General features: G+C 42.6%; 3 protein-coding genes across 9 annotated transcripts in view; all 3 read right to left on the reverse strand.

Annotated features, from left to right (window-relative positions):
• chchd6b (coiled-coil-helix-coiled-coil-helix domain containing 6b) overlaps positions 1-11,536 on the reverse strand; it is a 91,334-nt gene extending 79,798 nt beyond the window's left edge. For 3 of the 6 annotated variants that reach the window (XM_029113768.2, XM_029113769.2, XM_029113765.2), the window contains exons 1-4: positions 10,436-10,516; positions 8,823-8,935; positions 4,597-4,648; positions 3,096-3,279 (exon numbers count right to left, since the gene is read on the reverse strand). In XM_029113768.2, coding sequence (XP_028969601.2) covers positions 3,096-3,279; positions 4,597-4,648; positions 8,823-8,935; positions 10,436-10,512 — 426 coding nt within the window. In that variant the 5' untranslated portion in view covers positions 10,513-10,516. Of the gene's footprint in view, positions 1-3,095; positions 3,280-4,596; positions 4,649-8,822; positions 8,936-10,427; positions 10,517-11,260 lie in introns of those variants that run through there. The other 3 variants (XM_029113766.2, XM_029113767.2, XM_029113764.2) reach the window with 3 other exon arrangements.
• Positions 11,537-12,640: 1,104 nt separating this feature from the next.
• Positions 12,641-24,225, reverse strand: tpra1 (transmembrane protein, adipocyte asscociated 1). 2 transcript variants are annotated; one of them, XM_010880774.3, is made up of 11 exons: positions 24,047-24,225; positions 19,579-19,765; positions 19,122-19,254; positions 18,856-18,942; positions 17,867-17,939; positions 16,687-16,766; positions 16,443-16,553; positions 16,218-16,278; positions 15,912-16,014; positions 15,322-15,402; positions 12,641-15,226 (listed from the first exon to the last, which is right to left on the reverse strand). In XM_010880774.3, the coding sequence occupies exons 2-11, from the start codon at positions 19,749-19,751 to the stop codon at positions 14,959-14,961; spliced, it is 1,170 nt and encodes a 389-aa protein (XP_010879076.1). In that variant the 5' UTR covers positions 19,752-19,765; positions 24,047-24,225; the 3' UTR covers positions 12,641-14,958. The 2 variants fall into 2 exon arrangements, with proteins under 2 accessions (XP_010879076.1, XP_010879074.1); XM_010880772.3 differs by lacking the exon at positions 24,047-24,225 and adding an exon at positions 20,605-20,806.
• On the reverse strand, positions 21,165-24,024 carry trim107 (tripartite motif containing 107). The gene is made up of 2 exons (XM_010880775.2): positions 23,685-24,024; positions 21,165-23,376 (listed from the first exon to the last, which is right to left on the reverse strand). Exons 1-2 carry the CDS (start codon positions 23,692-23,694, stop codon positions 21,758-21,760), a joined length of 1,629 nt encoding a protein of 542 aa, XP_010879077.1. The 5' UTR covers positions 23,695-24,024; the 3' UTR covers positions 21,165-21,757.
• Positions 24,226-24,831: the final 606 nt, after the last annotated feature.

Consider the following 24,831-nt stretch of genomic DNA (forward strand, 5'->3'; position numbering starts at 1 on the left):
TTTTTTTGGTACAGGTAAATCTATTTTTAATATTATACTTCGGAACTTCATTCTCTATCGGGCATTGATGCGGAATCGCTTTCTGACCGGTGAGTAATTGCAAAATGCTGTAATAGTTTTTTTACTGAAAATATCCTACATAGTGCAGCTTTAATGATGTTATATTCTAAATCAATACAATTAATTATTCCCAGTGTACACTTTGTACAATATGTACACTGTTACCAATGAAGTAATCTGAAATAAACTGAAAAAGTAAATCGAGAGATGGAAATAAAGCAACAGATGTGGTAAAGAGGTTAATGGAACTCCGCCCAAACAATGGAAATGTCATAGAAACGTGTGGGAGTATGAAATAATCATTCTATTTCACATTACGTAGAGGATAAAATAGGCGAACAGCACTGGTATGGATGTCAACCCCAATATATGTTAAGGTTGTTATCACCAAACCACCTCAGTACAGCTAGAAATGACTTTTATTACAACCATCGCTATCCTCTCGCTCGCCATGCTACCAGAATACATGAATGTCAGGTAGCTTTTAGCACTCACAACTCAAATAAACAGGCTGTCAGAGCTTGGGGTTTTGTCTGTGCGCCTGTGACAGGGTCCTTCTATCCCCGCGACGTTTTGACCTCTTTACAGAGTCTATGGTGGATTTCAATGCTTAGAATACTGACATTAAAGTAGAACATGTCCTAGCGCAACGTCCATGATCTAGTAAGGCATCCAACTGGTCCAGACCACCTCAGGTCACCTTCTCCCATTCCTCACCTCCTTCATCACCTCTTCACCGAGCACTGGCTGCATCCCGGTGGACTTCAAGATGGCCCTCTTAAAGAAACCAGCACTTGACCCCCTCTGATGAAAAACTACAGGCCGGCACCCCTCCTGTCCTTCCTTTCCAAGACACTTGAGCGCGCTGTCTCCACACAGCTCTCTTCTCACCTCCCTCAGAACAATCTTCTTGACCCCTAACCAGTCAGGAATCAAAATGGGCCACTCCACCAAGCTCTACATACTGCCTGAGCGAACACTCTCTCCTCTGTTCTCATCTTCCTTGATCTAACCACTAAAATAGACACTACAAACTACATATCCTACCTTCCACCCTCTCTGACTTGGGCATTTATCAGGCTCTGCTCACTCTTGGATTGCTTCTTACCTGGCAAGCTGCTCCAAGCAGGTGGTGTGGAGATTGTTGCCTGCCGTACAGCCTCTCACTATTGATGTTCACCAAGGCTCGGTTCTTGGTCCATTATTCCTCCCTTTTTACAGCAAGTCTCTTGGCTCTGTCATATACTCATTGCTAGGCAGATAATATTCAGCTTTTTTCCCTACTTCCCCCTTCTGACACCCAGGTGACAACATGCATCCCTGCATGCCTGGCCAACCTCTCCACTTGGCCCACCACCACAAGCTTAACCTTGACAAGACTGAGCTGCTCTTCTTTCACAGGAAGGCCTATGCGCTCCAGGACATGTGCATCATGGATGATCATTGCACAGAGACCTCCTCCCAGAGTGCTAAGAACCTTAGAGTGACCCTAGACAATATGCTGTCATTCTCTGTTAACATCAAGGCTGTGACTCACTCCTGCAGGTCTATGCTCTACATTAGTCATAGCGTACGACCTTACCTCACACAGGAAGCAGCGCAGGTACTTCAGGCACTTGTCATCTCGCCTCTGGATAACTGTAACTCACTGTTGGTGGGGCTCTCGTCGTTTGCAACCAAACCCCTGCAACTCATTCAGAATTCAGTGGCCCGCCTGGTGTGGAACCTTCCCAAGTTCTTCCACGTCACCCTGCTTCCTCACACTCTACACTGGCTTTCAGTTGAAGCTCGAATTCACTTCAAGGCTATGGCTCTGGCTTATGGAGCAACAAGACCAACTGCACCCTACCTTCAAGCAATGCTCAAACCCTACATCCCTAATCGGGCTCTTCGTTCAGCCACTTCAGGGCTCTTGGCTGTTCCACCCCTTCAGGGCAGTTCTAGATCCATGCAGTCAAAACTCTTCTCTTTCCTGGCACCTAAATGGTGAACCAGCTTCTCTTGGAGTCTAGGATAGCACAGTTTTTAACAATCTTAACTGTAAAATATCTATTTTACTGTAGATATTTTACTGTAGATATTTTGAAAGAAAAGTTTCTACCTTAAAGGAAACAGATAATGACAAACCTTTGCAAGATGGAGCGAGTGTGATTTAAATGTTCCCAGAACAAAAACAAAAAACAGCCAGATAGCCTCATTCAATATTCATTTAAACCATATAAAAAAAAAGTAGCGGAACCAATCAAGTGGGAGGGTGTTTAAGGATGGAAGATGCAGCCTATTGACAGGCTACACATTCAGCAAGGAAGAGCAAGCTTGCAACTCTCCTCAAATATGCCTTATGGGAAGAGAATACTCCAATCAGATATCATAGGCTGGCTTTTCCTGGGACTTCACAGGACCTTGGAGGAATAGCAGAGAGGCAAAGAGGCAAAGGAGAGGACATGCTGGTGTATTGTCCAGTACAGCAGTGTTTGCTATAAAAGGTAAATGCATATTGAAGCATTAGTCATTAGTCCCAAGGCATGCAGGTCCGGAAAGCCGCCCTATTGACTATTATTTTACTGACACCAACATTTCGCTTCCCAGGCCTCAACAAAATCCAGTAAAGAATTGTATTATTGGTTTCAAGAAAAATTGGAACTGCGCATTCACACAAAGGACAGGGGGGCTTGTCTGGCCATGACCGTATAATCTGTGAATTATAACCAATTAATTAATTTAGAAATAAACTTTATTAACCTGTATGTACAGTACATCAACATAACGATAACACAATCACATATGAGAAAATGTCATATAAAACTGTTTATCTAATGTTTTTCTCCTAGGTGCACAACTGTCAGTACCTACACACTCACGCTGTAACAGGTATTTTCTACAGGCCACAAGGCTGTTTCCCTTCCTTACCAGCAGAGAGCGCTGTTCACTAACGGAAAATGCAGTGGCCTCTATTCAACGCTCCAAATATAGTCTTATTAATATTTCGGGTGTCCCCACACAATCTACTGCGTGCAGAGCAGAGGCCCACTCACCAGCTGCCGGGCCTTCATCAGCTCCTCATGACTCTTGCCTCTCTCTAGGAGCAGCGCGGGGTTCAGGTCGTCGTGGGCATCCCTCCCTGCCCCGGCCGCCACCGCCATAGCCTCCGCTGCCTCTCTCTCCCTCTGGGCCAGACGGGCCAACTGGTCCTGGACCCGGGTTTGCTCCAACTCAAACCTACAGGGGACATGTGGCAGAGACACGCATGACACCAAAAATCCCCTGGGTTACCCGCTGGGAACGGGATGGGTGTGCAGGTTTCCCCTGAAGGATCTTGACTAGCTAGGGAAATCAAACTAACGGCCTCTTCAGCTAACATTTCTGACCCTTGCCACTCCACGTCACGGCCAAAGAGACCATGTTCGACTTGGTCCGTCCACACTTGACCTGGAAAAAGAGGGGGGTGAACAATTCTTTGAGCCGCTGTATATCACGGGGTCTAATCAGCCTAGCGTACAACATGACACAGACATTAGCCATTAGCATTCCAACCGCACAGCGAGTCAGGGCTGTTGACAGGCCCCCCGCTACCCCGCTGACAGCAGCCACATGAGAGGTGCTGACAGCTCGCCTGGCCCACACATGCCCTCCCAGAACCACACGTCTGCCCGGTGACCACCCCCGTTGGGGCTTAGCGGCCAGGTATTACATATTCATTTAAGACCGCCACAGACTGTTAAGAGGGCAGTACATGTAATAAGTGAGAACCCGCAGGGCTGCAGGTTTTCCCTTTCAATTGGTGTCCAATTGAGACATAACTCATCAGGTGAGGGGAGTCCCTAACCAGTCCGTTACATCGATCAGTCCAGTAGAGGGGAGGAAGAAAAATCTGGGCTCTTTGTGGGTTGAGTTAGACACCTGTGGTTTACGGACTCCTGCAGACGAACGGCAGGCTCCTTGAACCTAACAGACTACATCAGTTGTCATTAGCACAATTTAATGTAAATAAAATTAACATAATACGTAAAAACACTAGTAATGAAGAGGTCTTGAGGCGCCGTAAAAAGCGAATCACATGTACGCTCAGCGCTTTGACCGGATCACTGACCTGAATGTCCTGTAAACTCCCTGACAAAGTTGTCTACCTGGCAACTAACGTGGTGCTCTCCATCTAAAAAGTGCTGTCAGTGGTGAGAGGTACAATTGTTTCGGAGCCAGTGTGAGACGCTTCCCAACAACAACAAAAAATGATGATACTGTTGCAGCTGAAAACGACTTACAGAACTAGACATCCTACGTCTTCAGACCTCAGTAGCTGCCGGGAGTATCGGTCAGAAAAGTGTCCCATGTTACTTTGGAAGGTGACTTGTACACATGTTCACACTATAAAGTTAAACTGTTGTAGAATAAAAGTCTCAATCATTTATATTAAAACCATATAAGCATAAGAAACAACACACGTCAGGTGCATCTAAACACAACTTTCGTAGTGTTAAAACCCACATGTCTCGTTAATCTAAATGAAACTATCTAGAGGAAAACAACACAACTCACTTTTTCCGTAGCTCCTCCTGTGCCTCAGCAGCTGTGGGTCCAGATCCTGAACCTACAATACACCCAGATATGTAACACCGTCTTCCTATAACATTATGAACTTAGAAAAAACAAAACCACTAACACAAAAATTCATAGTTTTCAGTCACCTGGTTCCTCCGACAGCGCGGTGAGCAAAACATTAAAACAGCGGCTAACACTGGGAATTCTATGGAGCTAGCCCACAAGCCCGTCAAATGTTCTACTTTTACAGCCCTTGGGTGCTTCGATCACCTCACAAAACATGAAAAACAAAGGTATGCAAACACACTGCAAGTCTTACGCTCGTGACCCACATACAGCAACTGCTGTGTTATTTACATCGTTAAAAACAGTGACATCCCTGTCGGAGCTGAACTTTGGGGATGTGTACATCCCCAAAGTACCTTGTGGAGAATCCATCACACAGATATAAAGCCCTGCTACAAAACAGAAAGCGTACAAAAGTACAGATAGCTATCTGAACATTTGATCAGGGTGGGTCAATAATGCAATTGTTTGGGAGGTGAAGGAGAAGAAATTCTTAATTGCCAAAGCGAAGTTGAGTGGCAGTTTACCCACAAACCCGATTCCATAAAAGTTGGGACACTGTACAATTGTGAATAAAAACAGAATGCAATGATGTGGAAGTTTCAAATTTCAATATTTTATTCAGAATACAACATAGATGACATATCAAAAGTCTAAACTGAGAAAATGTATCACTTAATAAGTTGATTTTAAATTTCATGGCATCAACACATGTTTACCACTGTGTGGCATCCCCTCTTCTTTTTATAACAGACTGCAAACGTCTGGGGACTGAGGAGACAAGTTGCTCAAGTTTATGAATAGGAATGTTGTCCCATTCTTGTCTAATACAGGCTTCTAGTTGCTCAGCTGTCTTAGGTCTTCTTTGTCGCACCTTCCTCTTTATGATGCGCAAAATGTTTTCTATGGGTGAAAGATCTGGACTGCAGGCTGGCCATTTCAGTACCCGGATCCTTCTTCTATGCAGCCATGACATTGTAATTGATGCAGTATGTGGTCTGGCATTGTCATGTTGGAAAATGCAAGGTCTTCCCTGAAAGAGACAACGCCTGGATGGGAGCATATGTTGTTCTAGAGCTTGGATATAACTGTCAGCATTGATGGTGCCGTTCCAGATGTGTAGGCTGCCCATGCCACACGCACTCATGCAACCCCATACCATCAGAGATGCAGGCTTCTGAACTGAGCGCTGATAACAACTTGGGTTGTCCTTGTCCTCTTTAGTCCAGATGACATGGCGTCCCAGTTTTCCAAAATGAACTTCAAATTTTGATTTGTCTGACCACAGAACACTTTTCCACTTTGCCACAGTCCATTTTTAATGATCCTTGGCCCAGAGAAAACGCCTGCGCTTCTGGATCCTGTTGATACGGCTTCTTTTTTTATCTTTTTTGACCAGGCAACGGCGAATGGCACGGTGGATTGTGTTCACCGACAATGTTTTCTGGAAGTATTCCTGAGCCCATGTTGTGATTTCCATTACAGTATCATTCCTGTATGTGATGCAGTGCCGTCTGAGGGCCCGAAGATCACGGGCATCCAGTATGGTTTTCCGGCCTTGACCCTTACGCACAGAGATTGTTCCAGATTCTCTGAATCTTTGGATGATATTATGCACTGTAGATGATGATAACTTCAAAATCTTTGCAATTTTTCTCTGAGAAACTCCTTTCTGATATTGCTCCACTATTTTTCGCCGCAGCATTGGGGGAATTGGTGATCCTCTGCCCATCTTGACTTCTGAGAGACACTGCCACTCTGAGAGGCTCTTTTTATACCCAATCATGTTGCCAATTGACATAATAAGTTGCAAATTGGTCCTCCAGCTGTTCCTTATCTGTACATTTAACTTTTACGGCCTCTTATTGCTACATTCCCCCAACTTTTTTGGAATGTGTAGCTCTCATGAAATCCAAAATGAGCCAATATTTGGCATGACATTACAAAATGTCTCACTTTCAACATTCGATATGTTATCTATATTCCATTGTCAATTAAAGACAAGTTTATGAGATTTGTACATTATTCCATTCCTTTTTTACTCACAATTTGCACAGCGTCCCAACTTTTTTGGAATCGGGTTCGTAAATGACCGTTGGTTCTATGGGTGGTCAGTGTAGCGTAGGGCAGCCAGTATAACACAGAATCTTGTGACAAATGTTCCAGTAATAATATTCGTTTTCCCAATGTCAGGTAAACCATTCCTACTGTTTAAATAAACCACAATTGACGGCCTGGGTTGCGGTCGAAAAGTTGGAATTGGTTGCGATTTTTTTCCTGTATTAACACTTAATCATTTAGCAACACTAGACCGGTTTTGAAGACACAGATTAAGCCTAGTTTAGGACAAAAAAAAAAGCTAAATTGAGTTTTCTATTGAACTTGATTTTTTTGTCCTAGAATAGGCTTAATCCGTGTCAGGGAAACCGGCCCCATGTGTAACAAGAGAGGTTTAGCTAGTCTCACTAACTTTAACTATAATATTGTTGTTGGTTACATCGGTGCAGATGAAAACAGACCATGTCATTCATCACAATGATTACGTGTAGAGAAGTTTGCAAATATAATATATATGCGGTTAGCGCAACCAGTGGGACTGCAGCTATCTGGCATTTAGTATAACCGGATGGTGGCCAATGGTAGGAGACTGTTTTGCACACCAAATGGGCGTTCCCATATGCCGTGACGACACGTGAAAATTATCAATAGAATTGACTGTTATTGAAGCCTCTCTGTCATCATAAAACTGACAAAGTTAAATTAATTACATAACTGGTAAGCCTTATATGACCCCTGAAACAAAAACTATTAAAACAGAATATTTATGTTATTTACTATGAAACGAATTCAACATTGAAAACTATTGAACGTGACAGAAATTGACACACCTACACCTGTGTCAATCTCATAGCACTAAATAGTGGTTAACAGTCTTTTTTTTTTTTTTTTTTTAAATGTCTCTTTTTTACTTTTTTACTAAATACCCAGCTACAAATTAACAGGTTATTAATACTTCTCAGGAACCAACAGGCTGGTCCACATTCTCTTCAAAGTCCCAGCTATAGTGGGTATAAAAAGTCTACACACCCCTGTTAAAATGCCATTTTTTTACATGTAAAAGAATGAGACAAAGATAAATCATGTCAGAACATCTTCCACTTTTAATGTGACCTATAATGTGAACAATTCAGTTGAAAAACTAACTGAAATCTTCAAGCGGGGAAAATGAAAAATAAAAACCTTACAATAACCTGGTTGCATAAGTGTGCACACCCTCTTATAACTGGGGATGTGGCTGTGTTCAGAATTAACCAATCACATTCAAACTCATGTTAATTAGAAGTCACTACACACCTGCCATCATTTAAAGTGACTCTGATTAATCACAAAGTTTTCTTAGTTCCATCTCAGAGCAAAAGCCATGGTCCGCAGAGAGCTTCCAAAGCATCAAAGGGATCTCACTGTTGAAAGATATCAGTCAGGAGAAGGGTACAAAATAATTTCCAAAGCATTAGATATACCATGGAACACAGTGAAGACAGTCATCATCAAGTGGAGAAAATATGGCACAACAGAGACATTACCAAGAACTGGACGTCAAAATTGAAGAAAAGACGAGGAGAAAACTGGTCAGGGAGACTTCCAAGAGGCCTACAGCAACATTAAAGGAACTGCAGGAATTTCTGGCAAGTACTGGCTGTGTGCTACATGTGACGACAATCTCCCGTATTCTTCATATGAATGGGCTATGGGGTAGGGTGGCAAGACAGAAGCCTTTTATTACAAAGAAAAACATCCAAGTCTGGTTGAAGTTTGCAAAAACAAACATCAAGTCCCCCAAAACATCAAGTCCCCCAAAAACGAAACCAAGGTTGAACTTTTTGGCCATAATTCCAAAAGGTATGTTTGGCGCAAAAACAACACTGCACATCACCCAAAGAACACCATACCCACGGTGAAGCATGGTGGTGGCAGCATCATGCTTTGGGGGCTGTTTTTCTTCAACTGGAACCGGTGCCTTAGTCAGGGTGGAGGGAATTATGATTTATCTTTCTCTCATTCTTTTACATCACAAGAACCTGGCATTTTAACAGGGGTGTGAAGACTTTTTATAGCCACTATAAGTTGAGCTGTTAGGGCATGACAGAAGGCCATACCTGGGTCAGGTTTGTGGCTGGCAGGCTGTGGCGGCGTTGGTTTAACACTGCCTGTTCCTCCTCGAAGCCTCTGAAGAAGGTCTCCTGACAGCTGTGGATCGCATAACAACAGGCTGCATTGTTCAGAACGGGACAGAACACCGAAGCTTAATGTGAGATGACATAAGTGACACTGCAGGATGCAAGACATGCCTGGATACAGCCTTTATCTGTGGAACACTGGCCGTTTACCACCAATGCCAGATTTGCCTTATTGCTATTGACTACTATTGTACGAATACTACTGCCTTATTGCTAACTGGCTACTATTGTAATTAGAACCATAAAACTGTGGTAGCCTTTCTGATATACGATGACTTTCAGCCAATCAGCATGTAGGGTTCAAACCACTCAGCTTATAATTAATCAATAAGGCATGAGGACATGTGGTATATATTCCATGAACCACATTTAAGGGCTGTCCTTAGGCAGAACCCAATGAGGTATACTAGCCAAATGTCAGTTTATCAGGTTCACCACTCGGTTCCCTAAAACGGATGGCTTCTACAGTGACTCATGTGGCAGTAGTCCACTGTATAAACCAGTCAGATGTTTTGATTGAATTTGAGTGCCAGACTCATCGGTTTCATTACCTAACAAATGGTCGCCCTGCTGTTTTTTGTTTTTTTACACACCATGGTGTCCAGCGTTAGCAGGCCACATACAAGCAAATAATGGAGCAGTACAGCAGTAAAGCGCTTATGACATCTGCGAATGCACACGACTCGTTGGCCCTTATCACGATTGGATATAGTAACAAAAGACAGCGCCAGGTTCCACTCCAGTCAGCTAAATGCCAGAAGCAGCAGCTCCAATGGGCAAATGACCACCAGCAGTAAACATAGATTCATCTCTCGTACTACTGTGTAGTTCCGTCATCTGACTGGCACTCATTTTCTCACTGCTCTCAACTTTTCTGAGGTTGCCCAAAAAACTGACGAATGCCACTGCCACCCTACCTCTTCCTCATAATGACACTCACTGTGAATGAAAGCTGACTGTAATCAATCTGCTTGCACTTTAATCAAACAAACATTAATAACGCAAGTACAGCCATACAGTATACTATGAGTATGCAATAAATGAAAGCTACTACTGTCTACATAAATTACACATGCAGTGCACCATAAATGCCTGACACTTGACACAGACTTAACGTGGGCTTTCTTACAAAAATAACGTAATTAACGTTAGTTGAATACACCCGTGAGCAAAATTGTTGGTCGCTGGGTGGTTTGAACCCTCGTCTGGCTAATTAACTTTCCAGGTAAGTTAGCTATGATAGCTAACATTAGTGATGGTTGATAGATTAGCAATCACAAATCGGTCTGTTTTCAACAGAAACATGTTTCCAACAGAAACATGTTTCCACATACAATAACTGACACTTTTTAGCAAAATATTATTTCCATAATAAGGCTACAGTTCCAGCGTTAAATGACGTATTGACATTGTCGTTAAAAATATCACAATATATAGTGATATAGCCTACGTAACACATATTACATTTGAATTTTCAACTTTTTTATACAAATTAAAATAGTGTTTGACATTCATTGATTTTACCTACTCACAGCACTCGCACAACGGCTTCTGCTGGGGTACGGCAACACCACTTGGACAATCCACATGCAGAACTGCAGTACACCATAATACTAATTGTAGTAATAATGGCAATTTGTTGAGTTTAGTTATGATTATTACATTCGCAAATATTTATTTAGGACGGCGGTGCGTGATAGCCTGTCATAGCATAGCACTTTTTTTTATTCATGTTTATGTCAATAATAATAACATTAAGAAGAAAATATGAATATATATATTTTTTAATTATTATCCTATATTGAAAATATGCCTCCTAAACTACAACGTATCCAAACAATTCCGCTTAAAAACAGCAGTAGATAATTTTAACATTGTAGTCAAAATGTAGCTAAAAGTAGTACCTGCTTACATTACTGGCCAGATGCTTGTCTGAGCAGAAGTTCACATCTGCACGTGTGGGAATATTTTATCAGGCTTGCTCGAGCTAAGTCAGAGTTAAACAGTCCGACATGTTTGACCAAAAAAATTGCTCATATTGAGTCCTGGCTGTCCATTTCTGTTAACTTCGATGGCCACCTACTAAATAAGCTGCCATACGAATCTTCCGCCCAAACAATGACGTACAGCGGGCCGGGGGGGCACCGTGACCGTGACAGTTCATTTGAGGGCATTAGAATACATATCATTAGAAAAGGGTTCCGTTAGTTGCATTTGCGAAATGTGACACCATTTAGGTTCTGTAGCGTAACGATCATGGTTTAGAATGACCAACTGCCCCCACGAAAAGCAGATAAAGAGGATATACCTAAATATTATTATACTCTATATTGCCTGTATTTTCTCTTTCGGCTTACCTTCACTCCTTGAATTACTGTGACCTTCTCTTCCTCATCCAGGCCGAATGACACTTTTCTCCTCGTACTTTCACTAGCCCCCATTGTCGCCTTGAGACAACTGCGACAGTGCGTTTGACTAACCCACACTAACGAGAGAGCCGCGATTACGCCGCCACAGAGCGCAGACAAAATTTCAAGAAAGGTCACTTTCCAGTACGGCTAGTATTCTCAACTCGTATAGGTGGATAAAATAAATGGAATCCAATTACATGTTGCCATATGATAGACGGCCATGCGGGTACTGGGAACTGTAGTTCTGTCGTCATCCAACATATCCCAGAAAGAAAGAGTATTCTTGTTTTTTAAGAGTTTTTATTATTAAATGCTGTACATTCCACAACTTGGGTGAACATAAGTCAAACGAAACCCTGCATGACATGCACTGCCCAAATACCCACACGTTTTTATTTTTTTCAGGGAGACCAGAGGTTTTAGGCATACGTACAGCTCCGGACAAAATTAAGAGACCACTGCACCTTTTACTTTCCTTTCCAAAAAAGTCGAAATGCAAGGTTTTGAGTGAGGAACAGAAGGGTTAAAATTAAGAGTCCACTGCAAATTGGACGCTTTTGTTTTTCCGTCTAATGATTACATTCAATGGCGGGAAAATATATATTTTTGAGCGCATCTCTCAGAAGCGAAATACATCTTTTAAGTAATTTCAATTATCCATGTTTCGAAGTTATTTTTGGAAGCAGTGAACGTCTAGTGTCACTATATCAGTGCTTTTTCTCTGGCTCCCACCCCAACGTTGATATTCTGGTATGTATTATATAAAATGCTTTAATGCAAAAAAAGAGAAAACTAAATGGAAACTACACACACGTGCTTTAGTCTTGTTACTTTTTTAGTTAGTGGAGAAAATAATCTCAGTGTAGAATCATTAAGATCACACTGAACTGTACGCTCTACAGATCTTTACCCACCTATTTTTACCGAGACGGTATTATCCAGACTTAACTAGCTCAAATTTGTTGATAAACATTTTGCATTCTTGATATAAAAAAATGTAAACCGTTTCCAATAGACTTTCAATTGAGAATTCCAATTCTTGATATAAAAAAATTCACATTCTTAATATCAAGAATGAAATTGCATCTGTAAATAATTGTTGATATCAGGAATGCGAAATGTTGATATTAGAACTGGAATTCTCAATTGAAAGTCTAAGGGAAGCGGTTTCTATTTCTTGATATCTAGAATGCGAATTGGAATTATTTAAAACAATGAATAAATGTCCAAACGGCTTGCCATACACTAACAATACTTTTACATTTGCTCTACCACACTGAACCACCGTGGGGTGATACTGGCAAAAGAATAAACAGCCCACAGGAATGAAAAGGAAGAATGTTTTATCTCATGGAATGTTTAAATCATCAACACTGTCCTTGTAGAGCTCAATGATCATGAACACATGGATTGAATATTCTATAACATCATTAAATAAAAATAAATGATTCACAGACTGCTGGCATTGATTATCCTTCTTTTTCAAAAGTATTTCTACCATTATAAATATTATATTCAATCAGGTGCAGACCAACCACACTTGCATTCAGAATCCACAGCCAAACATTGTATAAATATTATACTCAATTTATCATAATCATGAATAATTTCTTGCACCCCTACCAAAATATGTAGACATATAAGCTAGTGCTCCAGAGCTAAGTACAGGGTTACAACTTGTGTTACAGAGCAAGGCAGATCATCAGTATAAAATACTACTATGGCAATAAACACTTGCTTTGCAGTGGCAAACATTTATGAAAATATAAATGTCTCTATATTACATACTGAATGCTATTTGTCACACAAAGAACTCAGCTCACTTACAATACAATGTTTTACCATACCAAATATAGTATTAACCATTTCAGGGGGCTATGGTTTTGGGGAATTTGGTAATGAATGTCAGCAACAAGTTTGAAAAATCACAAAACCTGGAATGAAATTTTTTTTCTGACACCAATGGAACTGGTTTCAGAGCAAGCAACACGGCAAGATCAACGAACCTTGAAGCAGATAAAAGTAGTGTTACTGCAAACTGGTAGCAGTCAATGCTATTTTGCCTATTGTTCACTTAAAGCATAACCAGCAACCAGTTGGTCGGGGTTAAAAATATGCTGTTTTTTGTAACAAAATCAGGGCTGGAATATAAAGAATAGTTTGGAAATATACCAGTAAATTGCCAAAAATAAAAGAAACACTCATATACATTCAATCCAGGTGCTTTCACACAGGTATGGAATGAACCTCCCATCATGCTTTGGGCCACGCATAATGCAGAGCAGGTCCAGTTGGCCATTATATTGCTCCATTACATTGACTATTATAGCATAGCTAGGAGAACATCCACATTACTTTTCACAGGAGCTAACTGGTGGGGCACCTTCAGGTTGGTTACCGTGACGAAGCCTGCTCAACATGCTGATGTTTCACAACGGGGCACCTAAACGCCTACGGAAGATTACAGAGCGGGGCCCAAAGATGGCGCTTTCCAGCACCATCAACAAAACATCACATTACAAAATTTCTCGAGAAACAACAGCATCGTGTTCATTCCAGCAGAGCTCCAGACACGTGCTCAAACTATGTCATGGTGCATTGAAGCTATTCTGGGAGCTTGTGATGGTCATTGTATTATGAAGACCCTGCCTGGGGTTTCCTTCCATTTTGGAATCCCTATATTGATTTTATTCAACATTCTAGTCGTTGAAATAACCCATATTGGACATGGATATTTCTTCAAAATAAAAAGGCAGATAGAATACAGTAACTGCTGGTCTTGCCTTTTCAATTTCAATTTCGGTTGGTGATTGGAAGGTTAGGTACGTTATAAGCACTGTTAATAACACGAATGATCAGCCGAGGACAGAACCTGATGACAAAACCAAGCAGCCACAAAAATGAATACAAGTACGGCAGAAGATAACAAATAGGTAGTGACGACGCGCATGCTACTAGGTGCCCCTTCTGGGTCACTTCCTGCCCCAGCAGCAAGTTACATGGATATGAATTGCACCGGTAATAGTCTTCGAACCTGCATGCCAACGCCGTCGCCGGAGTTCTGAAAGTCATTCAACCAGGGAACATGACATTACACCGGACCCTTTCAAATGCAAAGTAGGCAAAAAGAACACACTTTAAACAAGATAATGAAGCCATCTTGATCCATTAAGTGTAGTAGGTCCCAAGAAGGAAAAGGGACAGGTCTGACCTATAGGAAGCTTGGCACAGTGATTTCATGAGCAGATGACCAAGTAGAGAAATTAACCACAAGGCCAAAGTTAATGAACTTTACCTCACTGTGATGTCGCCTTTCAATGGGAATGTATCAGAAATAGCTTTTACAGTTAACATGGATTGACCTTTTCTTTGCTGTCCACATTTACCGTAAAACCCTGGACTGGACAGAAGCTGTGTAAATGTCCCTTATAGGTATTTGTGGAAAAAGATCATGTTTGAGCCAGCATGGAAAAGGCAGCAAGAGCCAAAATGGAGGACAGAAAGGAGCTTTAAAAAAAAAAAAAAAAAGTATATCAATTCACAATTAACTTCAGATCCATAAACTCCCAACAGTTTCAGTGCCCTATGCAACCTGACCCACAGGTTTGGGATGAGAACACACGTCAGCGACCCACACGCTCTCCTCAGGCGTTAATGGCCCGCCAGCGGTCACTGCTGATACTGTTGATGCTGCTCGCCCCATAAGGCCCAGAAGCCACGTCATCCAGGTAGGCAGCCATGCCGTTGCCCATGGAGTCAGCCAGGCCGTCGATCTGGGTGCTGGAGTAATAAGAGCCTTGCTCCAGCTGCTCCTTGCGGCCTGAGGACGAGGTGGGAGGCAGGTGCACATCGGTCTGGTCGTCCGGCTCGTCCAACTGAGACTTGTAGGAAAACAGGATCTTGGGCTCTGAGCTGGAACAGTTGAGGGGGAAGAAAAGTCGAGAGGCTGTTTTAGCGTGCACGAAAATGCTCAGAAGCGGACAGTGTTAGTCATTGTCCATACATACCCAAAGAAGCCTTTGAGGAAGGTGATGTAGATGAGCGGGGCGAACACAGAGAAGTAGAGGAACGTGGTGACGTCCACACAGCTGTTCCAATCACACAGACACACTGGAATCATATCAGGCTCTAAACTGACCGAAAAGGCTTCATGGTCGGACAGTTGAATATCACTAGGCTATAGTTACACTACACAGAAAACATACAAAATCTGTTGGCAATGACTTGTTACTTACATGATCAGCTCGTCACCTTTATGGTTACGTACCACAACAATAAAAGGGTAACATTGAAATTACAGCTAAAACCCTTGAGGAAGACCCCCTTTGCTGTTGAAGATAAATTCAGCAACAAAATCTGGACTAAATAAATAAGTTCAAAACTCGATAGAATCTAAAAACTTTTGGTTTTTTAAACGCTGCGATCAAGCCTCCCAGGTGGAATTGGTAAGAACGTCTTCAACCCTTTTCTAGTGTCCCTCTCCAGCTTGGTAAGGAAGAACACAGTTCGAGGATAGTGTTCTTTCACACCGTTGAAGGACATATTCTTAAAGCCCCACAGTCAGGTCCCCCCTTCCCCCGCAGACCCAGCCACTCACCAGAGGCCCTCGATGATGCCAGCACACAGCAGGGCACTGCCCAGCCCCTGGACCAGGTTAAGCAGGGACAGGACCGCAGCATACACATAGAAACTCTTCTTAGCTGCGGAGGGGACACGACCACCAAACAACACAGATGCGCTTTGAGTCAACCTTTATGTCAAATACAGCTGGCCACATATTGACAATCAGTACTCATCAGGGAGACGTTGTGGGGTTTTTTTTTTTTCACAAGACTGTGGATCTCAAGGTCTGACGTAATAAAAATGAGAAGGCAGCTTTGTGAAAGATATCCCAATAACTCACAAGGCAAGGATATTCGGTCCCTCACTGGTGTTTTGGGAAGGATGACAATAAAGGAGTAAACCTGAAAGAGAATAGGTACATTTAATTCTAACGGTTCTCACACCCACCCGATGAAAAACCCACCTTCTCCATGCACATGCACACCAGCTAACCTGGTGTTACACTTCCAACCGAAAAGTTATTGTTCCAGTAGTGCATTTTGTTTTGCGTCTCTTGGCCACTCACCAGGAAAAAAAAGCAGGAGCTGGCCAACCAGAAGTGACGTCCCCCATGGCCGTAGATGTTGAAGTCCTCTGCAGACAGGTGCACATCAGGATACAGGATCTCCAGGGTGCCCTGGGGGGTGAAGATCCATCTCAGTTTAACACAGGGATCCCATTAACCAGCCTGTGCAAATTACAGTTCTGTGTCTTATTACAGAGGGCTGAGTGGTTATGGTGTGCTCAGGCTCAGTGAGCTCCAGTCTTACCTGAGTGATGGAATAGCCCAGTGCCAGCACAGTAGTGATAGCCAGGACACGCTTTATACTGGATTTGCTCTCCAGGTGGCCTGTCAACAGAGGAAACACATCAGCATCATGGAAACAAAAAACCACATAACATGATTATGGTCAATAAAATTAAAATACTAGGCTTTTTAAAAATCAGAAGTGATTTTCATCCACCTCCATATTAATCAGCTATAATTCTGTTTTTAGAAAGGTCATGAAAACACCCCTGGCTACGCCAACAGATGCAGTCCTCTTTTGAGGGCTTTTAAAATATTAAATTGTCCAGTAATATATGTAATCTATTCCTTACTTGTGAGTTTGGGATAGCTGTGTCCAGACAATGACCACGCCAATGATAATAACCAAAATTGCCTAAATGTTATTAAAAGGTTCTAACAAAATGTTCGCATTAATCCACGAACTGCCAAAAAAAAATTATATGTTTCAATATATACAATATAACTTTTAAAGATAACAGGTATGATGTTTTCAAATGCCAACGTGAGCTGGAACCAACACCAAACTGCTGAAATGGGACGCGCCTAGGCTGAATCTATTCACCCTCTGCAGGTAGCTTTGACGATACAGTGCAGTTTCACAAAACTGAAAGGAACATACACGGGTCTGTCTTTACACAGACATCTACCTCACAAGCCTGAGCACTGTTTAAAAGGTTTTGATTTTCCACTCTGACAAATTATAACCCCAAATCACAGAAACACAGAATACAGCAGGACTATAGAAGTCCCAGTCCTGGAGACTAGATCATCCACAGACTAAACTGAGTCAACAGGAACATACAAGGTTTGAAGATCATTTATATTGCGTCCTTGGATTTGTTTTGCTAACTTGCGGTCATTAGCATCTTGTCGTGATTCACGTTGGTCATACACATCTGTTGTTCCCGGCGAACCTCACTGTAATCAGCATGTGCAGCCTTTCTCCAGACTCTCCCTACAAACAGCTCGGTAATTAGCGGGTATTGTACCTGCCGTTGTTTGTTTTCATGTCTTTACAGATTGTCAGCCTGTTTGTGCTACCAAGCCTACACCGTATTTACTGAAATGTCAAATAAGGAGCCAGGTGACTATATACAGCTTCCAGCTGCACGAGATGGTGTTATGACCTAATGTACAGTTGTGGCAGAGAAAGGACCTACCGAAAGCTAGTCCCAGGATAATCACACTGAGCTCAATGGCCAGCAGAAAGAAGCGGGTGATCTCCCAAAGCACCTAAACAGAGAGGGGAACATTGGCGATCGGTCAATCTCAATAGTATTTTTTTTAAAAAGCCTGATCTCCTCCCCACCTTTCTTCAGTCAGTCCCTTCCATTAACATACATCAGGCCTTCTCACAGGGGCACAGATGAAGGAGGGACTAAAGATAGGGGGCTGTATGTTATCACATGTCATGTACTCGGTCAGTTACAAGTCGCCTGCCTAAAGTTGTAATCAGTAAAATAACATCAGGATCACCCAAACTCAGTAACTTTCAGTTTCTTTTAGATCAATTTACGAGACATAATGGAAAAATAGTATGAGCTCGCCATCCCCAGTACACTCCAGCAGTTCCTACGCTTTTCGCCCAATTGACCACTAAATTGCAGTGGTTCTTGAACAGAATACATCTGCAGGGAAGGTTTCACGTTAATGTTTCAAATATTGTTCCGAATGCCTGAGATATTGCCCGCTGAAACCTTGTCACCATTCTGTCTATCGGCATTGACTTGTCTGCTAGTGTTCTCTTTAGACACTCGTAGTACTACACCCCCCCCCCCCCCTTAACCTGCTCACATTCCACGTGGACTAGCTAATACTATGTCTTGATTGGGAAGGGGAGTATTACTTTACACGCTTTCATTTAGACCTTTATAAAGAGTCTTGAGCTTGTATGAAGGCGAAAAACTAGTCTTATGATAAGGGGTGGGGCATTTCACCCCAGGACAATTTACAAGATAAAGCAAAAAAGAAAGAGGAGCACTCAGATGTCTGCCCTGATCAACGGAGACATGTGACGGCTCTTCTTCGAAGTGTCCCGGGTAACCCGTATTTCATATTTTCCTAAGCCCCCATGGGGAGGCCCCATTCCATTTTAACAAAAGACTGAATGAAACTAGGCGGCCATTTTGTGCCCCACACTGGGCCTTACCTTGTCAATAATGGTGGCAGCACTGGAGGCACTGACAGTCATGGACACTATGGCACGGGTGATGCCCACCGCTGCAACCACAAACACCTGCAAGGACCAGAGATCTTCACCAGGAGAATACAGGCCCAGACAGACATCCAAAATCTAAACTCAATACTCAGCATTGAGTACAGATCACCTGAACTGCTTATCTATTGACACTCCTAACTATGTGTACTTTGGAAATCTAACAATAATATGCAGTACTTGCAGAACTGGTTACTTACCAGTATGTAGAAGGTTATGAAAATGGGGCTGGAGGTTAGTCTGATTTTCGCCCTGGCTGAGGGCAGCTTCCAGATCAGGAATATGAAGAACAGTACATTGGGAATGAGTAGTGTGAGGTCCCAAAATCGCACGCTAAAAGAGGGGGAGAGAGACATAGAGAATGGGACAGTAGGACAATAGATGTAAAATTGTCTGAGCAGCTTTGTGACACCCAAGCCCTCTTTTAATATAAATAGACTGTCTATCACATGCAGCCTACTGTATATGGACAAGAGGAAGTCCTCATAACCACCGTTAACTGAAACATTTCCAGCCATGTCAATCTCACCTACATCTCATTGACATGATGATAATGGAGATGACCTAGACTTCTTTAACTTAAACATGTTTCCAAACGTAATGTAAAACTGTTGAAAATAAGCACCATTATAGTGACAAGATCAAGTGTTGGCTTACCGTGACTTGCCTATGTCCTCAAACAGGACCTGCAGACATTGGTGAGGTTTGGAAATGTTGGTCTCACTCTCTGGTTGCCAGGTTGGGGTCGACGATGAGGTCTCCACAGAGCTAGGCAATACGCTGTCATTGTATTGCGAAAACCTCACCACGGCAGTCACGGTTTCAAGCATAATGCATTCAAGGCCTAGCGGTAAGGGCAAATAGTGTTATACGTGCGCACAATGCGTTGTTGTTATCCACTCAATAGATACGGCTTTTTGTTCACCAACGAAACGTAGTTATATCTAAGTACATCTAAAAAACGCGACGTTTACTGCGTCTGCTTGTTACATTGAATTCTTCAAACTTTCTCCACGTCAAGAGTCAGGGTAAAAACAAACATTACGTAACGACAGCGACACGCAGCAAGCTAGCGTTTGTTTACCGACGAACGTAAAGTATTAGGTTAACTAGTTAGTTCACGTTAACGGTCTATGAATACAAATTATGTAAAACTAAATATGACGTATGCATCTTGTAACGTTATCTAAACCATTTAGCAGTAACCTCTTCGCTCAGACATATGTATCGTTAACACGTACTGTACGGCCCGGGTAATCCAGAGCAAAGGGAAAAGCATAATTAGCAATATTACAGTAGTTTACACGAGGATGTAATAACGTCTGTAGTATTGTAACCAGTGGCTAACCGTTAAATACTGTAGTACTACTGTACAGTACCTGTACTGTAACTATGTGTTTACAACGGCGCAATCCTCTTACATTAACTGGATAGAATAAGATATCTTAACATTATGGAGCTATAAGCTATAAGTTATATTCCAGATAGCAAATATAGGCAGGCAATGCTATGCTTTTAGTGCCTCACATGTTGAGTATCAAAACAAACACCTTTTCAAGGAAAACTGACTGACTTGACCAAGGGAGCATTGCGACAATACCGCAGCTTCACAACAAAAATGTCTGACGTGAACCAGCTGGCCCTTTAAGGTACTACTATTTAGCAATCTAACAATCATCTTACCCTTTCAGTAGTCACAAAGTGTAGAGCAAGTTGTATGTTCTGCAGCACCTTTCGATGACAATACTTTTGATACAAGCAACATAGCTACCTAACCTATCATTTTGGCGTTTACTGTTCAATTACCCGAGCTTGGCTGGCTTGTCACCTGACAAACCGCTTTCGTTTCTTTCCACATATGCGCAAGCGCAGCAAAGAACGATATGACAACGTCCGGTTCCATCAAATGTCACTTTTGAAAAATAAAGATCACTGTTGCAATTGTTAGTATATCACTAATACTAAACAATATTAATTTGTGATACGTTGCCATTCTTTATACAGAAATATGGAGATCAACAATTTAGTTTGGTAGTATATGACTGAAACAGCCCTGCCCCCCTACAAAAAAACACACTAGAGTCTATATGATTTACTACTGTTTTGAAACTTTATCTTCATAACTATAAAACATTTTTAAAAAATGTATGCTTTAATTCCCCAAACCATGAAGGTGGCTTGCTGGGCAACCCCTATTACAGAATTGCAGCACTAACCCTAATCCATCACCAGAGGACCAAGACTTGTGTGTTATACCACAGGTTTTATTATAATATAATAATTGGTCTTGTTTGCAAGCTTAGTAACAATAAGGCATTTTGTTAAGGTAATGCTGGCGTTTTAATCATAAAGCCAACTACTGTTTTTCAGACAGCAAATCACACACTAAAGGAAGCAGCTGCAGGACTTGGGACATGTTTCAGAGGGTGAGAGGCTCACTCATTATAGCAGCTGAAATGTGGCAGAGCAGACACTTTTAGTGCAGGCGTCATCAAGATCATCCCTTTTACTTTTTAGTAAATTCAAAACAGGAATTGATTCAGTTCCTAAATTTTCCTTTACACACATTCTTCATAGCTAACTGATGAGAGACATCTTTGAGGGAAAAAACATGTTCAGTGAGCCTTTTCTAAAAACCATGAACTGAAATATGACTGACTGAAATACCTTATTTGAGACATGGCTACCTACTCTTTAACAGCCAGCATTCAAGCACCGACAAGGTAGAATGCCCAGATTGCATCTTGGCAAACCATCTAAAAGTAAACAGACACACCCAGGTCAAAGTCACAAAATTGCAATTTGAAATGTTTGCAGCCTGGAGCCCAGCAACAGTTCAAGAGCATACTGTTATGCGGGCCTTTGGTTGGCCGGACATCATCCTATAAGCCAGATGCACTGGCTCTGTGAGGTTTGCCTTAAAGGTGTACACATGTGTCTTCCCACTGCACTGACTGATGTTGTAGAAACTGAGCCTCTGAGTTCTGAAGTTCAGTGTGATCTCCAGTCTGCGTACCAACGGAGTTCTCTTCAGGGGGACGGCGTGGCCCTGCTCAAAGGAACTGAGCAGGTTATCGAACCACATCAGGCACCAGGAAGACCGGCTGCTCTCAAGGGCGCTCGCTAGCCCACTGCGTGCTAGAGCCCTGCTGTAACACACCCCAATGATCCAGGGAGAACATCCATCCAGGTCCACCTCCCAGCGATGCTCGCCTCTGAAGAAACTCTGGGTGCTCAGCACCTGAAGGAAGCTGCTGAACCTTGTGGGCAGATCCGGGTAGGGCAACTTTTTGGGGCTAAAGGTCACCGTCTTCAGGTTATCTGAAAGTGCCAAGCAGGGGTGGGCTGTGTCCACGTCAAAGGTCACCTCCGACGGGTTGAGGACGTTACGTAGAGAACGCTGGGCTGCCCCGAGTCCCTCGCTCAGCTCGGCGGTCCTCCGCTCCAGCTCGTCGCACACGCGGCCCGAGTTGCCTTTAGGCTCCAGTCCGGTTTTGTCATCCAGCTCGTCTAGAGGCTGCCGGTCGATCAGCTCGCGGATGCACGGTTGAACCTGCCGAAGCTTTTGACTGAAGAGCCCACTGTCTCGCTCGGTCAGGAGAGATTCGGCTTGGAGTTGGGCTTCCTTTAACCTCTCTCGGACCTCAGAGGCTTGGCGTACGCGGCTGCTTAGGCTCTCCTCACCGGGACGCAGTTCTGCCTCGATCAGCTCTCTCATCCCAGTGACATAGTTGATGGTCAGCTCCGTCATCTGCTCCAGCAGCCTGGAGGCCTTGCCTCTCAGAAGGGCGTTTTCTGCCCTGACCTCAGACTCCCTCTCCTCCTCTCTCTGCAGCTGGTCGTCGGCCACCTGCAGCCTCGCCTTCAACTCGGATACCTGAGACCCTAACAGGAGTTTGGACTTCTCCATTATCGCCGTCTCCTCCCTGGTCTTGGCCGTCTCCTCCCTGGTCTTGGCCGTCTCCTCCCTGGTCTTGGCCGTCTCCTCCCTGGTCTTGGCGTCCACCAGTTCTTTCTTCTGAGAAACCAGGGGCTCTACAGGGGTATCTATTAAACCTGTTTGTGGCGGCTCCTGCTCCTCTCTGTCTAACGGGAGCCCAGAGGTCACGTTGTCGCTGTGGTCAGCCGGCCCCACCCCCTGTTGGCCGTGAACACCATCTCCTTCTGTGGAGGAGCTGCCGTTTCCTGCCGTGGTAGCTTTGTAACTCTGGATGATGCTGCACATCTTAAAGTTCTTCAAGAGAGCTTGGGGACCTTGGTACTCTGCCTGGCATTCAGGGCAGCAGCAGCGGGTCGTGTCAGTGCCCATGTACTTCCTTAGGCAGGCCGAGCAATAGAGGTGGCCACAGGGCAGGGACACCGGGTCAGAGAAGAGCTGCAGGCAGATGGGGCAGCTCAGGTCCAGGACCAGGGGTCCTTCAATTTCAGACAGCGACATGCAAGCAGTGTCAGGCTCTAAAATTAACATCAAATACCAAGGAGATGTCAAAAGGCTTGAATAGACGAATAAGTTGCCATATACTTTATTCTAATTTCTTCTTTTTAATTGTTTATATGCATTTTAAAATACCTGAAGGAGACCTTAATCTTAATCTTAATCAGGTGTAACATTTCCTTGTCCCGAGAGCATGTGTAAAATGTAAAATATTTGTAGTTCTCAGGGACACACCAAGAGACAACTCAAATAGCTACATTTGTGAAAACTTAAGTATTACTTCTTCTTGAACAATAAGTAGGCCTAATTTAAATTCAACAAATCCTACCTTCTTGCATTGTTCTTCTGAAATTGAGGTATAGCCTATATTTGTTTATAATTAATTAATAACCTGAGGCATGGCGACATCTTAAGAAGTATAATAATTTGTTGACCGAGTGACTGGCTATATACAGGTCCAATGGGTTTAGCATCAGAAGGGCGTTACAGCGGGATAACTTTCCGTTTCCTGATTTACACGGTTGCGTTCAGGTTCAATACAAACTGTCACGCAAGGTAGTAATATGTAAGGTATATAAGGGTTATTATCGGACATTTTAAATGGAAAATTCTGCATAAGGCACCTTTAAATCAAACTACACGCATCCCACTTTCGAATCCATGTGTGACTTGAAAATGAAAACAACTCACCTACAATCCCGTCGTTTAAGTGGGATACGTTCTTGTCAACGTGTAAACTTTGTCGGTTAATAACGGCATTCAAAATAATATTTTAAAAAGTGCTGGTAGAGAACGCAAAGGCTGGAAAAAGTATAACTGTCTAAAATTATACGTAGCCTACTTCCACCATGTCTGTGACATCAAAGAAAAGTTGCGGTTCATGATGATATTACTTCCTGTTTGATTGCAAAAGCACCTGGGCGTTCATATACTGTATTCACGTTTATGAAATAGAATAATAATTATAGTGTGAAAGAAATTAAAAACATGTTAAAAACATGTATACTGTAGGCACATTTTTGATAATTACAAATGAACAAAATATCAAAGCCCTGTAAACAACTCAGATAAGAAACACAAAAAAACGTGCAGTTTAAGAGCTTTTACTTGATATGAATGTAATAGCTTAAAACATACTGCAAGAAAAATATTTTTGGATCCAATGCAATGTCCATCTACACGGTATGACAATTAGGATGACATAAAAAAAGATTTTTGAAAATATGATGAAATATAAAAGCTTATAAATCCGACTAGGTAATAGGCAATGTCAGAGCAGATCACAACCCTTTTAAATTCCCAGAACAGTCAATTTACTCAACCTTGGAATGTAAATCCACTCCAACCCTCACTTGCATTAATCCAAATTTAAACTCTAGTGTAACAAAACTCTTTATGGCCGTGCTCAATACAAAACCTCACAGTGCAATACCATAAGAGTGCGATCCAAACCTGCTGTTAACCTGGAGTGGCAA

This window comes from Esox lucius, chromosome 17 (genome assembly GCF_011004845.1).
Source record: "Esox lucius isolate fEsoLuc1 chromosome 17, fEsoLuc1.pri, whole genome shotgun sequence".
NCBI classification, from domain to species: Eukaryota; Metazoa; Chordata; class Actinopteri; order Esociformes; family Esocidae; genus Esox; species Esox lucius.